This window comes from Callithrix jacchus, chromosome 14, assembly GCF_049354715.1.
Source record: "Callithrix jacchus isolate 240 chromosome 14, calJac240_pri, whole genome shotgun sequence".
NCBI lineage: Eukaryota > Metazoa > Chordata > Mammalia > Primates > Cebidae > Callithrix > Callithrix jacchus.
Window position 1 is genome coordinate 6,777,704 of NC_133515.1, and position 20,306 is coordinate 6,798,009.

Below are 20,306 nucleotides of genomic sequence, written 5' to 3' on the forward strand. Positions count from 1 at the left end.
CTCCATTGAATTACTTTTGCACCTTAAAGTCAGCTGGGTATATTTCTGTGGTCCTGTTCCCAATCGTGTTCTCCGCCCTGTTGATCTGTACATCTGTCCCTCTGCCAGCATTGCACTCTTGGTTCGCATAGCTATATAGTAGGTCTCGAAATCAGACTGATTATTCTTTCTCTAAATATTTTCGCTATCAGTTTTTATATGAATTTTAGAATAACCTTGTTACATCCACAAAACATCATCTAGGATTTTGATAGGAACTGCATTCAACCTGTATGTTAATTTGACGAGAACTGATACCTTTATTGTGTCTAACAATCCAGGAACATGGTATGTTTATTTAAATCTTAGATTTCATCAGGTTTTGTAATTTTCACCATACAGAGTCATTGCTTGTTTTGTTAGATTTAAACCTAAGTATTTCATTTTTTAAGCAGTTGTAAATAGTACATATTTTTAACTTTTGTGTCTATATGTTCATTTCCAGGAGGTAGAAACAGGTTTTGTGTGTTTATCTTGTACCTGAGATTTTGCTGCACTCCAGAGGTGTCTGCTTTCTATAGAATCCTAGAGTTTCCCATATAGACAAGTGTGGCCTCTGCATGAGAATACCTGGGCCCTCCCCTCAGGGCTTCCGACTTCAGGTCTGGACAGCAGGACTTTTTAAACCTTCCTGGTGATTCTGATAAGCAGCTGAAGTGGAGAACCACTGTGCTTTGACCTTGTCGTCAGTGAGCTGAGCTGCCTTAAGCACAAGACCCTGGTGCTGGGACCCTGTGTCCTGCCCACTCTGTGCTCACCCTATCTTGCTGTCGGCCAGCATGGCAAGCAGGCCTGGGCCTTACCAGAAGGTCCCTGGTGACCAAAGTATGGGCTCCCCCGAGTCCAGGAAAGACAGTTAGGCTGTAATGGATATCCAGTTTTAATGAACAGAAGATACTGATCAGTATAAAAAGGTGTGTTTGTCACTGAAGTGTCCTCATTTTCTAGATGAGGAGTTGTCTTCTTCATGATCTTAAATGCCTGCTTCGCCACGGCACCAACGTCTGGGTGCACGCTGGCTTTGTCGCCACAGGGCAGGAGCTGCCCGTGGAAAGGTGTGTGCCCCTAGTGTGGAGCACTGGTCACATAGTAACAACAGCCTTGTTCTGGGCCTGAGAAGGCCACCAAATGTAGACTAAAAAGAACCACGGCCAAATGCCTATCAACCTGATCATATCTAATGTAACTCATGACCCATGTGAGGGAGGCTGAGCCTGCAGCTTTCAGCCCTTCCCTCAGCCTGTGGTTCTCAGATGAGGGCAGAGCTTGTTAAGATTCACTTTCTGGCATTTAGGGATCCAGCCCTGCCAGCAGTACAGGTCTACACCAGTGAAACTTGAAACGTACAGCCAGTGTCAGAGGAAGAAGTCTAGGGAGCTTGGGTCCTTAGACCACCAGGGAGCAAGGAAGGGATGGGGAGGGGGGCCCTCGCCTTCCTCTGCTTCCCTGTGAGCTGGGTTTGGAGCCCCTCAGTGTCCTGGCCTCTGAGGTGGGGTCAAGCAGGGTGGGTGCAGCTGCAGAGTTCCAGGCCAAGAGCTCCAGCTCTGGTACTAGGGACATAAGGGAGCATAAGAGCCTCAGGCAAACTAGGGTTACGGGCCACCGCCCCAAGAGTTGAGTGGGCCACAAGCAATCCCCAGTGCCCAGGCACTTCCCCCATGAGAGCTACCAGCAGGCGACAGTGTGCCAGGCCAGCCTGAATGGGGCCAGTGCACAGTGGGTGCAAGGCATCTCTCAAACACACACCAGCTCATTAGTCTTAGGGCTTCTGAGGCAACCTGGTGGGTCCTCGACTTCTGTTGCTGTGAGACCTCACACCTGTTGAGCAGCCTGTGCCAGACGGCCAGAACCCACCTCCAGAGTCCCTACGACTAAAGTTGTCTAGAGCTGCTCCAGACACTGCCAGGGTTGCTGCTGACAGGAATGGAGTCCCAGGAGAAAGCCCTGCCCATGGGCATCCGCCAGCAGACCAGCCTGGCCCTGCACGGCCTGCCTCCGCTGCTCCTTGTCCATCCTGGATGGCATCTGCTGGCCACAGGCTGAGTTCACACCAGCAGAGACTGGCCCCAGGGAGAGCAAGGCAAGCCCCCTATCCTGGGATGAGTGGACACTGAGGACTCCCGGACCCAGCTCTGGGTGGTTCCAGCTCAGGACTGCTCCCTTCGGGCTCTGCCCTTGGCCCCCACTCTCCTCCCCTCATCTGGACGCACACTCTCCCCTGCCTCTTGATCCCAGCAGGGAAGGTGACTCCCCTGACACTCGAAGCCAGGGAGGTCTCTGTACACTGAGCCCGGTGTTGCACCTCTGCCAGGGCTTTCTCAGATGCCCGAGGAGGCACAGCCATGAGAGGGAGGAACCAGAGCTGAGGGCAGGAACCACAGAGATGCAGATGCGGGGATGGGGCATGGGACGGAATGGTGGCAGTGCATGAGGCGTGAGGCTGCAGTCAGCACCTCAGCACCTGGTGCGGGGATGCGCCACATGGGCCTGCAGGGCCTCCCGGATGCCACGCTGCCAGTCTCGAGCCAGCTGCGCTGGGGTCACTGAGGCCTGGGAGCAACAGTGTGGGTCAGACCCTTGCAGGCGCTCCACCCGCCCACCCTCAGGACAGGAGCTGGGGCTGCGCCCGAACTCACCATATTTTGCACCCCCAGGTCGGCCCCGTAGAGCAGCAGCAGCTTCATGGCTTTGTAGCTGCCATGCTGCACAGCCTCGTGCAGAGCCGTGTCCCCTTCCTGTTGAGAACGCAGGTGGTCAAGCTTCACACGGGAAGGTCAGGGCTGTTATCACCGAGCAGATAGCACCTCTGGTCCTGGCTGGGGCTCATCAGTCCTTGCCCCAGTGGAACTGCCCAAGCAGGAAGACCAGTCGTTTGCCTTACCTTATCCTGTGCGTTTAGGTGGGCGCCACACTCAATGAGGTGCTCCAGGCAGTCAGGGTGCCGGGTGCGCACTGCCACGTGCAGGGGGGTGCTCCAGATCTGAGAGCACGTGGGGGGTCAGTGCTGGGTCTGGATTAGCGAGGCCTCCCCAACCCACCGGACTACATGCCCTCTTCTCCGGGAACTGTGACTGCTCCCTGCTCCTTTGCGTCCCTGACAGACCCACAAAGCACTGTACCCTGTACCTTGTCCCGGGCATTGACCTGGGCTCCCTGGTTAAGCAACTGTTTGAGGATATCCAGATGTCCTCCACGGCAGGCCCAGAACACAGGTGTCCTGTCCAGCTGCAGAACAAAAGCATCCAAGCACTCAGAGCTGCTGGGATGTTAAGCAGGGCATCGACCTGAGGCTGGGCCTTCCCCAGTCCTCACCAAGTCCCGAGCGTCCACTGTGGCACCTGCTGCCAGCAGCTTGTTCACCAGCTGGCTGTGACCCTTCAGACAGGCCCAGTGCAAGGCGGTGCGGTGGAGCTGGAGGCAAAGATGGGAGATTAGGCAGAGGGAGCGCAGCCACCCCTAACGACCCCACGGGGTCCCCTTCCCCAGGCCAGGTCCCTGAACGAAATTGCTGCTTCCTCCACCACACAGTGGGCCACTCCCTCCCCTCCCTCTGGAGGCACCATAAGAGTAAAGAGCCCGGCAGCCTCCTAGGCCAGGACTTGAACACAATAAAGGTGGTGCTCCTGCAACTGCAGCTGCTGCCAGCCAACTCAACCCCACCTGCGCTACCTTGTCATGGGCATTGGGATCCCCTCCGTCTGTCAGGTACTTGTCAATCAGAGACTCCTGGTTCTCAGCAGCTGCCTTCAGGAACATCTCCAGGCCCACAGGCTCTACCTGGGCCTGGGGCTGCGGCTAGGTCAATTGAAAACAAGACCAAATCATTCCCAAAGGCCACAGGTGCCCAAAATGGCACAGCTTCACCACCTGGCCTGCATGTCCTAGACAGCCAACTGAGGACTGGCACAGCTGGCTTGTACTAATGCAGTTTCTTAGTCTAATCCCACCCCAAGTGAATAGACACCGTGTGTGTGTGTGTGTGTGTTATGGATTGACTTGTATCTCCCCAAGAATCATATGAAGTCATGAAGTCCTAACCCCAGGTACCTCAGAATGTGACCTTGTTTGGAAACAGAGCCACTGAAGATGTAGTAAGTTAAAATGAGGTCATGCCTGAGTATGATGGGCCCCTTACCAATGCAACTTGTGTTAAAGTGAGCTCTAATCCCGTGTGACTGATGTCCTTATGGAAGGGGACACATGGACACAGGCATGCACACAGAATGCCCAGTGAACATGAGGGCGGAGTCGGGTGATCATCTGCAAGCCAAGGAATGCCAAAGATTGCCAGCATTCACCAGAAGCCAGAGAGGCATGAAGGGATTCTTCCCTCACCGCTCTCAGAACCAGATCCACTGACACCTTCCGCTCAGCCTTCCAGCACCCAGGACTGGGAGTTGACACACGCCTGCTGTTGAGGCTGTCCAGGCTGTGGGACTTTGTTGCGGCAGCTGTGGTGGACACATCCATGGGGGCTCGAGTGGATTTCACTGGCTGTGTGTTCCTGGCCTGCAGTGCCTACCCCTCCCCAAGCCCTTCCTTTGGAACTGGAGCCCTGGTATGTGCACTGCCCAAATCCTGAACTCCCACTCACCTTAACCAAGGGCTCAGGTTTCTTGGGGGGGACTCTGTGTCTCAGTCTTTTTTCTCTCCGTCTTTGAACCAAATTTTCCAAGTCAGCCAGATTATTCAGATTAACTCTGGAACTGCTAAATCTTTCCAGCTGGAGCAGAATGTGGGCAAAAAACAAGACCATGCCAGCCATCAGCCACTGGTCGGGACCTCTCCGCCCTGCCGACAGGAGACACCAGCTTCTCGCCCCACCAGAGCCCCTCCAGGCCTCACTGCTCAGCCGGCCTCAGGGTTTAACCACCCCCCAACCCCACCCCTGCCCCTCTCTCACTTTTCTCTTCTTTTCTTCTTCCAATTTCAGCTTCTCATGGGCCACAGCCTCTTGGGGGCCCCTCCTCCAGTCACTAGGCCAGCCTCTAGGGTCAGGAACTCCATGTCCAAATCTCAACACTTTCCCTTCATCTCTTTCTTCACTTACCTGTAGGAATATTATAGGAGTACTGAGTCGGGAAAATTGGAGGAACCCTCCTTAAGAAAACAGCTGTGCAGTACCAGCCAGCTGTCTGACAAGGGTGGATGTCACAAGTCTGGTGCACGGGATGGGAGTCAGCCTCAAAGCCCTGGCAGTCCAGAGTGCTGGCAAGCTCCTTCACCCTGTGGGTGCTGCTGGCTCCACAACTGTGGCATCAGGTTGACATCAGCTGACACCCAGGGGAACAACAGATCCCCGCCTACCCTGCTCCTGTGCAGCAGCTGGGGGAACAAGAGGCCGATATCTATTTATACTGCTGGGTGTGTGCCCAGGTAGCCTCAAGGCAGATGACACCTTAGCTTCCCCCATGCTGTTGTCCTTAAGATTCCTACCAGATCACACCTACTGCCACCTGACTCCAAGCTTAGAGGGACAGAGGAGAAGCCCCCGTGGTAAAATTCTAAATGCCTGGGTTCAGTTCAGGCTCCTTTTGAAGTTACATTTAAGCTCAAACACTTTAAGCACTTGCCTAAAGGAGTTGTGAAGGTTATAAGTTATTGGGACCTGTGCCTGGGGCAGGGCCTCTGCAGCAAACATCCATGTTGCCTCCTGCCAGGCCCCACCTAAGGACTTCAGGAGCTGGGGAGCACTGAGGAATTGGCATGCTGTGGGGAAAGAACAGGCTGGAATGACAGGGTAACAGAGCCTAGGGCTTTCCAGCCAGGTAGAACCATATTTCTTCTAAAGAACTCTAGCAACCTAACACTTCCCTGCACTGGTCTCCTAGCAGAGACTGCACCATACACCTTCTATGCCCCTCCTCACGAAAACTGACATCCCCAAGCACCACTGTTTCTCTCACTGCCCAGGAAGCACAAGAGCACCATTCCCCATCCCCAAGACAGCCAGGCCCCCTGGCCATTTCCAGAGCAACAACTATCATGATGCTCAGCTACACCTGCATCTTCCAAAGTAAACTGCCATTATCCGTTCCTCTTTTGCCCTGGTGACATCCAGGGCAAAACTTACTGAACTCAAGGATTTTCATGTCTCCTTTCCCCTTTGACTTGTTCCCTAACCCTCTCAGCACCTCACATGAGCACCCAGCAGACACACCAAAAGAACTGCATGCTCAGCTGGGTGTGGTGGTTCACGCCTGGAGTCCCAGCTACTCAGGAGGCCCAGGTGGGAGGATCACTTGAGCCTGGGAGTTGAAGGCCAGGCTGGACAACATAGCAAGACTCCATTTCAAAAAAACAGATTTTTATAAAAGAACTGCATGCTTCCTTGCTCCTAAGACTTGACTCTCACACCACAGAAAGAAGCTGCCAGCACTCCTCTAGCCAGACAGCCTCCTCCTGCCAAGCCAGTCCCGGGGTGCCTCCCGCCTCCATCCCACATCCTTACCAACTGCTGAATGCTGAGGAAGTCCATGGTCCCCCCTATTCCTCACACCCCCCAGTGAGAAGAGCTGAGCTGCTCAGCCATTTATAGGAGCACCTGGGGGTGGGGAGGAAAGAACTGGCCCAGAGGCTTGTGCCTGGGCCAGATGACTCTGGGACTCTGTCACACCAACCAAAATACCAGTCTGGGAATGCAGCCCACTGGGGACAGGAAAAGGAGCTGTTTGGAGCTGAGTTGGCTACATCCTCCGACACCCACTCCCGCATCTCTGCCATGCCCCACACCTCAGGCTATTTAACCAACAAGCTGCTAGTCCAGATTCAGGTGAAACGTGTGCCCCTCTCCGAAGTTTAGATGCCACTTGTGAAGAAAGCTCAGCCTGGGCCTCCATGTTGTAGGGCCATCTGCCTACAAACCTGAAAGCTCAGCCTCCCAGTCTGGGAGACCAGAAGCTTGACGGGGTGATGGTCAGGAAGGCACGAGCGGCCAGCCTATAGCATCAGCCCTCCTGGTGGCCACAAGAGGTAACTGTGACCTCCCAACCTGCAGTTTCAAGGACGCCCTTCCCTGTGCCCCTGGGCTCCTCTGCTCCTCCCCCAGCTCTCTGAGAACCCATGGCAGCTACCCCAGCTCCAGAGCCAAGCCTAGTGCTTGTCCCCAGGCCTCTGGAAGTCTCCCGCCCCTCCACAGGCTCCTACCAGATGCTCTCCAGGGAAGGAACAGCCCTCTCCACAGGGAAGGGGAGACAGATCTGCGCCAGGTCCCAGGATGGAATAGTAACCATGAAATCCAGCCACAGAGCAATGTGTCTCAAGCCACCAATCACCTTTCCTAATTCTCAGGAAGCCAGCCACACCCTTCACCCAGCTGGACCTTGAACTCCACCTTGGCCTTTGCAAGGAAATCAGATAGCCAGTAAATAAGACCCCAGAATCGAAGCAATGTAAGCAGAGATGACCAGGACACAAGGAGGGAGAACTGTGGCCAAGGACAGTCACAAGCCCCAAACGGCTGCCCAGCTCTTAGAGCTGGCCTCTGTGAAGGGCTTCCACATTTTCAGAGAACTCAAGGAAAGTCAGAGCTTTCTTAGAAAACTTTTTTTTTTTTTTTTTTTAAATTTTGAGACAGAGTCTCACTCTGTTGCCCAGGCTGGGAGTACAGTGGCGTGATCTCAGCTCGCTGCAACCTCTGCCTCCTCGGTTCAAGCAGTTCTCCTGCTTCAGCCTCCCAAGTAGCTGGGATTACAGGTGACTGCCACTATGTCCAGCTAATTTTTTGTATTTTTAATTGGGTTTTACCGTGTTGGCCAGGCTCATCTTGAACTCCTGACCTTAAGTGATCTGCTGGCTTTGGCCTCCCAAAGTGCTGGGATTATAGGTGTAAGCCATTGCACCCAGCCAAAAACTCAGTTCTTAGGCTAAATTTAGGGTGCTTTTTTCAGACAAAGATGTTTTTTTTTGAGATGGAGTTTCACTCTTGTTACCCAGGCTGGAGTGCAATGGTATACAATCTTGGCTAACTGAAACCTCCATCTCCCAGGTTCAAGCAATTTTCCTGCTTCAGTCTCCCGAGTAAATGGGATTACTAGGCATGCGCTACCATGCCTGGCTAAGATTTGTATTTTTAGTAGAGACAGGGTTTCACCGTATTAACCAGGCTGGTCTCGAAATCCTGACCTCAGGTGATCCTCCCTCCTCGGTCTCCCAAGTGCTGGGATTACAGGTGTGAACCACCGCACCTGGCCTACTTCCACGTATAGATCCATACATTTATACTTGATCTTAGCCAAAAGGCTGAGAGGCAATCACATTCTCCAGGTGTGTCCTGTGTGAAAAGGGTCCCCCACTGTGGACACAAGCAGCACTCTCCTGTCAGCAAGCTGTGCCCAGCTGCATGGCAGAGAACTCGGGTCTGTAGAACTCAACCACTCCCTATCAGGGAGGAGTTGGTTCTCTCTCTCTCTTTTTTTTTTTAACATTACACCCCATGCTCCAATGCACCTATTTATAAATGCTCCTGTAAATAAACATCTTTGTAACCATGGAAGAACATTTCTCTACATAGCTACAGAGAAATCAGATTATTGGTTCTGCTCATTTAAATTTAAATAGCTACTGTCAAACTGCCATCTACAGTGGCTGTACCAAATCCCATGAATGGATACAAACAAACAAAGTGACAGCATAAAACCAAAAAAATACATATATAAAACAAAGGATCAGGATCTAGAATATAAACACTCCTATGAATCAATACGAAGCATTTCTAAAATTGGCTCAGGCAGGCAGCTCACAGAAGACACAGGTGCTCAAACCAGCAATGAAAACTGAAAGCCACAGCCCTTTTTCCCATCGGAGTGTTAAAATGAATGAAATCATGGTATGCGTGAAGGGCTGATGAGGAGCTGGGGAAGCAGGCCTCCCCGAGGCTGGTTACCACGCGCCAGGCATGCTCTCGAGGGCTCACCGAGTGCACACTCACCTCGTCCCATGATGACTCTGAGGCAGGTCCTATGATAACCATTCTCATTACAAAAGAGAAAACGGAGGGGCACACAGCTAAAGTGACTTTTACCAAGGGCATTCAGCTAGAAAGCAGCTTGTCACATAGTCCCTATTTTCTTCTAATCCTTACATGGTTTTGTGTTTTTATATTTAGATCTTTAATCTTGTAATTTATCTTGGTGTGTGGGATGAGGTAAGGATATAACTTTATTTTTTTCCAAATGAATAGATGTCTCATATGAACTAATTTAGAATATGATCATCTGTCCAGGCTTAAATACTTTCAGCCACACCAAATCTACTCCCTCACTTCCACAGTGACCAGACTGGGGCTCTTCCCGGGTCATCTGGCCTCAGTTCATGGATGCTGACCAACGCAGGGGCTTGGAGAACTGGTCTGTGTACCCTTGAAAGGCAGCTGAAGACAGGGTGCCAGCTCAGCTGGATAGCAGGTCCTGCAGGTCACTGTTGCAGGGCAGCAGGTCACATGCTAGCCGTGCTTTTCGGTCCCGGACGGCCTTCAGGGCTGGACTGTGTTGAAGAAGGAGGGAGCAGATGTCCCCATGACCCCTCTCAGCAGCCTGCAGAGAGAGAGGCTGGAATCAAAGCACATACCCCACACTGGGCTCTGCTCTTTCTTGTTCCACCTTCAGGGACTTCTTTCTTCTAAAAAAGGGGACTCATGGAAATAGAGACACAGCTGTTTGAGTAGATTTCTCTTAATTCCCACCAAATCCCAATGACTTTATACATATTTGTGGAGTACCCCAGTGTCATTCTCGCAGTTAGCCTCAGTTTTTCTTTCTTGTGTCCTTTGCCAGGTTGGCCATTCTTGTCTTTGGCCAGACCTACACATTAAAAACGAGGCCGGGCGCGGTGGCTCACGCCTATAATCCCAGCACTTTGGGAAGCTGAGGTGGGTGGATCACCTGAGGTGGGGAGTTCAAGACCAGCCTGACCAACAGGGAGAAACCCCATCTCTACTAAAAATACAAAATTAGCCAGGTGTGGTGGCGCATGCCTGTAATCCCAGCTACTGGGGAGGCTGAGGAAGGGGATCACTTGAACGTGGGAGGTGGAGGTTGCTGTGAGCCAAGATTATGCCATTGCACTCCAGCCTGGGCAACAGGAGCAAAACTCCATCTTAAAAAGAAATAAATACATACATACAGACCTAAGTAAATAAAAATGAGTACAGCACCTTGTATCTCCAGGCATTGCTCACAAACCTGCACACATCACCTACAGGGAGTTGTGCTTTGTGGGCACGGGAGGCACCAGACATGGCACCCACCCTTTGGGAACTTTTGTTTATTTTCTTATATTTAAAAATTTTTATCTTTATGTTTTAGAGACAGGGTCTTACTGTGTTACCCAGGCTGGCGTTTGTAGTGCAATTATAGCTCACTGCAACTCCTGGGCTCAAGTGATCCTCCTGCCTCAGCCTCCGAAGTAGCTGAGATTACAGCCACTGCACCTCGTCTGTACTTGGCTAAAGTTTAAAAATATATATATTTATTTTGAATTTAAAAAAATAGAGACAGGGCTGGGTATGGTGGCTCACGCCTATAATCTCAGCACTTTGGGAAGCTGAGGTGGGCAGATCACTTGGGGTCAGGAGTTTGAGACCAGTCTGGCAACATGGTAAAACCCCATCTCTGCTAAAAATACAAAAATTAGCTGGGCGTGGTGGTGTGCACTTGTAATTCCAGCTACTCAGGAGGCTGAAGCATGAGAATCACTTGAACCTGGGAGGCAGAGTTTGCAGTGAGTCGAGATCGCACCACTGCACTCCAGCTTGGGCGATAGAATGAGACTCTATCTCTAAAAAAAAAATAGAGACAGGGTCTCACCATGTTGCACAGGCTGGTCTCAAGCTCCTGTACTCAAGCAATCCTCCTACCTCAGCCTCTCAAAGTGCTGGGATTATAGGCATGAGCCAAAGAGCCTGGCCAGGAAACCTTTAGACAGGCAGGGAAAGACTGGGGCCAGGTTTCTGTGTTCTCTTCTTCTTTTTTAAGGTAGAAGATCCTAGTCTGGATGTCAATTTCTAACCTACCTCCTCCAAAAAATACAGTTAAGTGATTTACACAGATTATCTTATTTAACTTTCACAATAGCCCTCACAGGCAAGAATCATCATTATTCCCATTTTACAGATGAAGAAATTTAGGCTTAATAATTGGCTTGCCCAAAGTCACAGGGCTAATGTGGTCACCTGGGATTCTAAACCAGGTTTGCCTGGACTCTTAATAACTCTGTGAACCACTATATTTCCTACTCCTCCCAACAGACAAATTGATAGACTACAGGGGCTTTTGAGAGGTATCAAAATTAAACTAGAGGCAACCGACATCCCAAATTTGAATCCAAATCTTTACTCAGCTGGTCCTCCTGATGAGTACAGAACCAAAGCTCTCAATTCCACTGCCTTCAGGCAGTGAGCAGTTGTGAGATGCATCTCAAATAATTTTTACAAAAAGCACCAATGTTTGCAAATAGTTTTAAAAGACACATACACAGTCTGGGTGCAGTGGCTCACGCCTGTAATCCTAACACTTTAGGAGGCCAAGGTGGGTGGATGACCTGAGGTCAGGAGTTCAAGACCAGCCTGGCAAACATGGTGAAACTGTCTCTACTAAAAATATTAAAAAATTAGCTGGTATGGTGGCGCACACCTGTAATTACAACTACTTGGGAGGCTGAGGCAGGAGAATCGCCTGAGCTCGGGAGGTGGAGGCTGCAGTGAGCCAAGATTGCGCCACTGCACTCCAGCCTGGCAACAGAGTGAGACTCTTGTCACAAAACAAAACAAAAACAAAAACATACACAATAAACAATTCAAATATCTCACATTTGCATTATCTGCATGAGAGAAAAAGGGATGAAGATGCACCTAACTATGGGAAACACCAGGCAGGTATACCCACAGCAGCATCCTGGCTATTTATATCCATCATGTGAACTGTAACAGAAAAATGCCTGAGCAACATCATTAAGAAATAATCTGTCTATCCAATTGGCAAGGATATTTTTTAAAACCCAACATTGAGCTGTTCACTCAGTGTTATTCACCGGGCACCTGTGCTAAGTGCTAAGGCTGCAATGTGTTTTGTTTGTTTTTATTTTTTTTAGATAGACTCTCTCTGTGCCACCTAGGCTGGAGTGCAGTGGTGCAATCTCGGCTCACTGCACCCTCCATCTCCAGGATTCAAGTGATTTTTGTGCCTCAGTCTCCCAAGTAGCTGGAATTCCTGGCTAATTTTTTTTTTTTTTGAGACGGAGTTTCGCTCTTCTTACCCAGGCTGGAGTGCAATGGCGCAATCTCGGTTCACCGCAACCTCCGCCTCCTGGGTTCAGGCAATTCTCCTGCCTCAGCCTCCTGAGCAGCTGGGATTACAGGCATGCGCCACCACGCCCAGCTAATTTTTTGTATTTTTAGTAGAGACGGGGTTTCACCATGTTGACCAGGGTGGTCTCGATCTCTTGACCTCGTGATCCACCCGCCTCGGCCTCCCAAAGTGCTGGGATTACAGGCGTGAGCCACCACGCCCAGTCAATTTTTGTATTTTTAGTAGAGATGGGTTTTGCCCTATTGCCCAGTTTGGTCTCAAACTCCTGGACTCAAGCAATCTGCCTGCCTTGGCCTCCCAAAGTGCTGGGATTACAGGCATGAGCCATCGAGCCCAGCAAGGCTGCAACAATTTAAACAGGACAAAGCCCAAGCTGTCTCTACTGAGACATGTAGACTTCAAACAGGGATTTCAAGAGGTACCGGAATTAGGAAAAGTTGAGTCCATGGTACATACAGTTAGGCACATATCCAGGTGAGTTAACCATGTCTGGGGATCAAGAAAGGCTCTCATGGGGTGTGAAATGTAAGCTAAGATCCAGAAGAAAGCCAGATAAAAAAACTGGAGGGGAGAGGCACCCAGACAGGGTTATATATGGCTTGTTATATATGGCTCTGGGAGGACAGAGTAGTAGGTTCAAGCAAATTAAAATGGCTGGATGTGATCACTCACACCTGTAATCCCAGCACTTTGGGAGGATCGCTTGGGCCCAGGAGTTGAGACCAGCCTGGGCAACATAGTGAGATACTCTGTCTGTACTACTCCTAATAATAATTTTAAAAGCCTGGGCAATGTGGTGAAGCTGTCTCTACAAAAATTAGCCAGGTGTGGTGGCATGCGCCTGTAGTCCCAGCTACTTGGGAGGCTAAGATGGGAGCATTGCTTGAGCCCAGGAGGTCAAGGCTACAGTAAGCTGTGATCATGCACTTGTACTCCAGCCTGGGTGAAAAAGTGAGACTTTGTCTCAAAAAATAAAAAAATAAAAACAAATAAATAGCCGGTCATGGTGATGCATGCCTATAGTCCTAGCAGTTCCACCTTAGCCTCCTGAGGTGGGAGGATCACTTAAGCATAGGAAGTCGGGGCTGCAGTGAGCTGTAATCATGCCACTGTACTCCAGCCTGAGTGACAGAGCACAACCCTTTCTCAAAAAAAAAAAAAGAGAAGAGAAAAGAAGAATGATTAGTAGGGCCTCTGAGTGTAAGAGACAAGGGAACTGCTCAGAAGAAAACTGGAGGGTTGGGGGAAAAAAAGAGAAGGAAAAAAAAAACTGGAGAAGAGGGCAAGATCAAACCCCAGAAAACCTTCAAAATAATTCATGAACCTGAAGAAAGCAAGCCTCTGAAGGACTCCAAGTCGGGGCGTGGCACGATCAGAACCGCTTTAAACCATTGCTCTGGGAGAAAACCAAAGAAGGGGTGAGAGAGGACTAGATTTACACATGATTTACACACATATATGATTTATACACATATGCCACATATGCACAGACCACCTCTCAAAGATGCCTGCAAACTCAATAAAGTGGCCAAGCAGGGTGGCTCACACCTGTAATCTCAGCACTTAGGGAGGCAGAGGCAGGAGGATTGATTGAGGCCAGGAGTTTGAGACCAGCCTGGGCAATCCAGTGAGACCCCATTCCCCATAAAAAAAGGAAAAAAAAAAAAATTGATAAAGTGAATGCCTTAAAGAAGACTGAGGGATGAGGAGTTGGATGGGAGGGAAACTCGCTTTCATAGGATGCCTTTGTGTGCTCTTCAGATTGTTTACCATGCACAGGTATTTCCAGCAAGAAAGAGTTTAATTAAATGATCACTTTGTCTAACATAGCGAGTGAACTACAGGGACAGGTGAGAGTATATATAAGTTTCAGAAAACTATATGGAAAAGGCTTCATGATATGTCACTAAGGGAAAGAAAACTACATTGTAATTTATATGCTCAGAAAAAAGGCTAGAGAATTATCCATTAGTCCTAAAGTGATGACAGGTGAGCAAGGGGATTACAAATGACTTTAACTGTCTTATCTCTGCTTTTCTGTTTTCCTGTTTTCTACATGAACATGTTATAACTTTAAAAAAAGGGAAACAACATTTTTGGAAGGGGGAAGGGGCCCACCTTATGCAGACTTGTCATGCCTTCGTCATCCACCACCCTGGGGTTGGACCCATGTGATAGCAGGAGCCGTGCAATTTCAGTGTGCCCACAGTAGCTGGCTCGGTGCAGAGCAGTGGCACCCCCATGGGTCTGGGCATCACAATTAGCTCCGCTTTCCAGCAGGAACTGGCACACAGCGTAATGCCCATTGCGGCTGGCATAGTGCTGCAGGGAACAGAGACCGAGGTAAGATGGCAGAAGCCAGGCAGGCAACAGTGTGGTGGAGAGGTGGGAGCACAGCCCCCTGCAGTGAGGGGCCTGGAGTTATCTCAGGTGCCACCTCCAGCAGCCATGTGACCTGGGCAAGCTTCTGCATAACTAAACTGGGTTTGTTCAACTGAGAAATGGGGAAAATGATCATTCCTATCTCACAGAATCAGTGACTCATGCCTGTAATCCCAGCACTTTGGGAGGCCAAAGCAGGCAGATCACCTAAGGTCAGGAGTTGGAGACCAGCCTGGCCAATGTGGTGAAACCCCATTTCTACTAAAAATACAAAAATTAGCTGGACGTAGTGGTGCACACCTATAGTCCCAGCTACTCAGGAGGCTGAGGCAGGAGAATCACTTGAACCTGGGAGGCAGAGGTTGCAGTGGGCCAAGTGTGCCACTGCACTCCAGCCTGAGTGACAGAGCAAGACTTTATCTCAAAAAAAAAAAAACAAAAAAACAACTAAATTATTGCTGTAAAGCTCTCACACTAATTTAAAAAATCCAGAAATTTTGCTGGAAGAGAAGAAAGGGAGGGAGACAATAAGAGGTAAACATTAATCCCCCTGCTCAGAAAGCAGGTGTCTCCTGACTTAATGCTTCTCTCTCCCGACCCCGTGCTCCTCCCTAGCTCACCAGCGCAGTGTAGCCAGCTGAGTCAGGCTGACTCGGGTCCTCGGCCTTCTGGATTAAATGTTTCACTCGGCCCAAGTCTCCATTCAGGGCTGCTGACCAGATTCCTGCAGAAAATCGACCAAAGCACTGAATGATGCTGAATGACTGGGAGTTTCAGAGCTTCCTTTGCCTCTTGACCTCAGTTTTCTTGTCTATAAAATAGAGAATACTCATTCCTTCAACAAATATCAACTGAGTACTCCTCTGTGTCAAGGTTTGTTCTGGGTGCTGGTGACTTAGCTGTGAACAAGACAGATAGGGGCACGTCTCTTCAGGACAGAAAGACTGGGCAGACACAGACATCTTTATCCCACTTCAAACATAGAAGTGCTGGATGAAGTAATGTTTAAAATGTTTGGATCTAGAGTGAAATTCAGGCCAGGTGCATGGCTCGTGCCTGTAATCCCAGCACTTTGGGAGACTGAAGCAGGTGGATTACCTAAGGTCAGGAGTTCAAGGCCAGCCCGGCCAAGAGGGTGAAACCCTGTCTCTACTAAAAATACAGATTTAGCCAGGCGTGGTAGCACATGCCTGTAATCCCAGCTACTCAGGAGGTGAGGCAGGAGAATCACTTGAACCCAGGAGGCGGAGGTTGCAGTGAGCTGAGATCATGCCATTACACTCCAGCCTGGGTGACAAAAGTGAAACCATCTCAAAAAAAAAAAAAAAAAAAATTCAAAAGCAATAAAAGGAAATTTCACAAAGTGAGAACCATAGTCACGGTGGTGAGGTCACTGAAGCTGTGAATCTGAAGTGCACTCGGAGCTGCACACACAGCTCAGGGGCTCTGGTGCAAACACCTAGGCAGGGTCTAGAGTGAAAGCCGCTGCTACACACATGGCAGGAGCTGGGGCAAGGATCTGTGCAAAAAGCCAGCAGGCAGGAAGTGCCCTAGCGTGACAGACTGGGGCTGGACAGTCTCTATCTCCTGCCTTGCAAAGCAAGCTGCCACGCCCAGGTAATTCATTCATTCAGCAAGTTTTTATTTACTGGGTGTGTGGCACTGTTCTAGGCACTAGAAATCAACAGAGAATAAAAGATCCACCCTAAATTTTAGGCCTCAGAGAGCTTACATTCTTTTTTTTTTTTTTTTTAGATGGAGTTTTTTTGTTGTTGTTACCCAGACTGGAGTGCAATGGCACGATCTCGGCTCACTGCAACCTCTGCCTCCTGGGTTCAAGCAATTCTCCTGCCTCAGCCACCCAAGTAGCTGGGACTACAGGCGTGCACCACCATGCCCAGCTAATTTTTTTGTATTTTTATATTTTAGAGACGGGGTTTCACCTTGCTGACCAGGATGGTCTCAATCTCTTGACCTGCCTCGGCCTCCCAAAGTGCTGGGATTATAGGCGTGAGCCACCGTGCCCGGCCTCAGAGAGCTTACATTTTAACTGAAAAAGATAGACACCAAATATATCTATTTTTTTACATATACCATCAAATATATATATCATCTATATATTTGTTATATATTTATGTATACTATATAAACATTTTATATACAGTTGTTATAATTTCACACATATATAGCCTATAAATTTTATAAAATAAGTCTGGTGGGCTGGGTGCAATGGCTCATGCCTGTAATCCCAGCACTTTGGAAAACCGAAGTGGATGGATCACCTGAGGTCAGTAGTTCGAGACCAGCCTGGCCAACATGGCAAAACCTCATCTCTATTAAAAAAACAAAAATTAGCCAGGCACAGTGGCATGTACATGTAGTCCCAGCTACTTGGGAGGCTTAAATAGAATTGCTTGAAGGTGGAGGTGGAGGTTGCAGTGAGCGGAGATTGCACCACTGCACTCCAGTCTGGGCAACACAGCAAGACTCCATCTCAAAAATAATAATAATAATAATAAGTCTGGTGGTGCTAAATGCTCTGAAGAAAAACCATAGGAGGGAATGAGCAATGGTCAAGGATGGCCCCTCTGATAAGGCAACCTTAGAACAGAAACCTAAAGATCATGAGAAAAGGTACTATTCAAATAGGTGTGAGAAGATAGCAAAGGCAGAAAAGAAAACCAAAAAACCAGCTACCCTGACCTATGCAAATTGGAGGTATGGGAAGGATATCTGTACCTTTATAGAACAAAAACTCCAAGCTAAGAATCTATTATAATCTGGATCTTTCAGCCAGGCGCTGTGGCTCACGCCTGTAATCCCAACACTTTGGGAGGCCGGTGGATCACAAGGTCAGGAGTTCAAGACCAGCCTGACAAACATGGTGAAACCCTGTCTCTACTAAAAAAAAAATACAAAAATTATCCAGGTGTGGTGGCTCATGCCTGTAATTCCAGCTACTCGGGAGGCTAAGGCAGGAGAATCACTTGAACCAGGGAGCTGGAGGTTGCAGTGAGCTAAGATGATGCCACTGCACTTCAGCCTGGCAATAGACTCCATCTCAAAAAAAGGAAAAAGAAAAAATGATTTAAACATTTGGCCGGGCACGGTGGCTCACGCCTATAATCTCAGCACTTTGGGAGGCCAAGACAGGTGGATCACGAGGTCAAGAGATGGAGACCATCCTGGTCAACAAGGTGAAACCCTGTCTCTACTAAAAATACAAAAATTAGCTGGGCATGGTGGTGCGCGCCTGTAGTCCCAGCTACTCGGGAGGCTGAGGCAGGAGAATTGCTTGAACCCAGAAGGCGGAGGTTGCGATGAGCCGAGATCGTGCCATTGCACTCCAGTCTGGGTAACAACAGCGAAACTCTGTCTCAAAAAAAAAAATAAAAATAAAAATCTGGATCTTTCATAAAAGCTGACCCAGGCAAGTGAACTCTCTAAGGGCCAGGCAGACACCTGGAGGCGGAAGTTGCCGTGGGCCAAGATTGTGCCACTGCACTCCAGCCTGGGCAATAGAGGGAGACTCTTTCAAAAAAAAAAAAAAAAAAGCAAGATGATAGATACATCAGAGTAACCAGCACCTAACTTTGGACAAGGCAATGTTTACTTCTCAACAACAGCACAATTGACCTTTTTAGGCTGGATGATTACCATAGGGAGCTGTCCTGTGCACTGTACCATGTATAATGCATCTCATCTCTACCTACTACAGGCCTGTAGCAGCCTCCAGATTGTGACAACCCAAAATGTCTCCAGACACTGCCGAAGTCCCTTAAAAGGCAGAACTGCCCCAGTTGAGAACCAGGATGTTTAGGGAAGGCCTCTGAAGAAATAACATTGGAGCTGGGATCTGAAAAATAACATCAGCTAGTTTAACAGTTGTAAGGAAGCCCATCAGCAAGTCCAATGGCCTTAATTCAGGCAAAGGTCTTGCATATTTGAGACACCAAAACAAGACCAGTGTGGCTGCAGCATAGTGATTGGGAGAAGAAAAGCATGAGAAATAAAATGAGGGAGAGAAGTAGAGCCAGCAGCAGTGGGTCCACAGAGCTTTGTAAGCCGTAACAGGGAATGATCCGAGTTTTCTTTTTCTTTTCTTTCCTTTTTTTGAGACGGAGTTTCGCTCTTGTTGCCCAGGCTGGAGTGCAATGGCACAATCTCAGCTCATTGCAACCTCCGTCTCCTGGGTTCGAGCGATTCTCTTGCCTCAGCCTCCCGAGTAGCTGGGATTACAGGCATGTGCCACCACGCCCGGCTAATTTTTTGTATTTTTAGTAGAGATGGTGGGGGAGGGGGCCAGGGAAAAATCATTTAGTAGAGATGGAGTTTCTCCATGTTGGTCAGGCTGGTCTCAAACCCCTGACCTCAGGTGATCCACCCGCCTCGGCCTCCCAAAATGCTGGGATTACAGGCGTGAGCCACTGCGCCTGGCCACAGAGATTTCTCATTTTCAAAAAGCCATTCTGGCTGCTTTGTGAGAGTAGAAAACCCTGTAGGAGGGCAAGCATGGAAGCCGAAAGACCATCTGAGGCAACCACCTCAGCAGTGCAGAAGGCAGTGGTAGGAGAGGTGGAGGGAAGTAGGCAGGTGCCAGAACCATGGTAAAGAAAGAGTTCTATGCTAATGCTTACACAGCAGTGGCAATCAAGGGCAGCATTGTTGTTACTGCACTGGCTGCGACCGCACGGACAGATGACACAGCATAGTAGCACAGTGGTTCCCAACACCCAGAAGAAGCACCTTGATTTCCCGCCTTCCTCTGTTCCTACTGGCAACATAATCTCCGTGTAATCCGGGGCAAACGTGTTACCTCTCTGGGTCCCACAGATGAGATGCCCTGACTTGAAGGCTGCCCGTGCTAAGCTCCTGCTGTCTCTAAAGCATGCATGCTGCCTGGCACCCGGGGTTAAGCAAGGGCCAGTGTCCTCCTTCACCAAGCAGCCCCCAGGCCTGCAGCTCCATGCCCCTCAGGATGGGCGCAATGCCCCAGGTGCAGATTCTGCTCCCCGGTCCCTCTCTCCAATACCTGAGCAGACTTGTGTCTCCCAAGCAGTGTTGTCCCCCGTCACTCGGAAAGGTTACGGAAACCAGTGCGTCGGCTTCGCCGCCGCCCGCGGGACAGGGCTCATGCAGGAGACACTTGGTATGCTCTCGGGATGCGGGAGCCTGGAGTCCCGCCCGCCGTCTCTCACCAGGCCCCAAGCTCTCAGGGCCTAGTTCAACCACCCCTCCTTAACCTGGCGCCTCCTCCTTAGGCCGGGGCCTGGGAAGAGCCGGCAGGGCCGCGCGGCCGCCTCACCCCTCTCGAAGTCCATCTCCTCCAGCGTCTGCTGTACACCGAGCACTGCGCTGGGATGCGGGCAGCAGGGCCCGTCCGGGCAGGGCCGCGGCGTCGCCATCCCGGCTCCCACCCCAACCAACCACCCCAGGATTTCAGGCCCGCCCCGCGTACCCTATCTGGCAGTTCGGCGTCCTACGCTATCATCGTAGTCCCGCCTCCTTGCCAAAGCTGACCAATCAAACGCCTAGGCCTTAGCTCCCAACCCAATCGCAGTGGTAGGGCGGGACTTATTG

General features: G+C 49.9%; 2 protein-coding genes across 4 annotated transcripts; both read right to left on the bottom strand.

Moving 5' to 3' along the window:
- Positions 1-901: 901 nt before the first annotated feature.
- Positions 902-6,546, bottom strand: ANKRD23 (ankyrin repeat domain 23). Its single transcript, XM_002757386.6, has 9 exons — positions 6,491-6,546; positions 4,943-5,089; positions 4,634-4,762; positions 3,709-3,834; positions 3,352-3,450; positions 3,166-3,264; positions 2,921-3,019; positions 2,676-2,774; positions 902-2,589 (listed from the first exon to the last, which is right to left on the bottom strand). The coding sequence occupies exons 1-9, from the start codon at positions 6,515-6,517 to the stop codon at positions 2,494-2,496; spliced, it is 921 nt and encodes a 306-aa protein (XP_002757432.3). The 5' UTR covers positions 6,518-6,546; the 3' UTR covers positions 902-2,493.
- Positions 4,953-20,159, bottom strand: ANKRD39 (ankyrin repeat domain 39). Of its 3 annotated transcripts, XM_035271609.3 has the most exons (5): positions 20,032-20,159; positions 15,347-15,450; positions 14,463-14,666; positions 9,397-9,572; positions 4,953-5,089 (listed from the first exon to the last, which is right to left on the bottom strand). In XM_035271609.3, the coding sequence occupies exons 1-4, from the start codon at positions 20,129-20,131 to the stop codon at positions 9,429-9,431; spliced, it is 552 nt and encodes a 183-aa protein (XP_035127500.1). In that variant the 5' UTR covers positions 20,132-20,159; the 3' UTR covers positions 4,953-5,089; positions 9,397-9,428. The 3 variants fall into 3 exon arrangements, with proteins under 3 accessions (XP_035127500.1, XP_008978329.1, XP_008978331.1); XM_008980081.5 differs by lacking the exon at positions 4,953-5,089 and having other exon boundaries at positions 9,181-9,572; XM_008980083.5 differs by lacking the exon at positions 4,953-5,089 and having other exon boundaries at positions 9,181-9,657.
- Between the last annotated feature and the right edge of the window lie 147 nt (positions 20,160-20,306).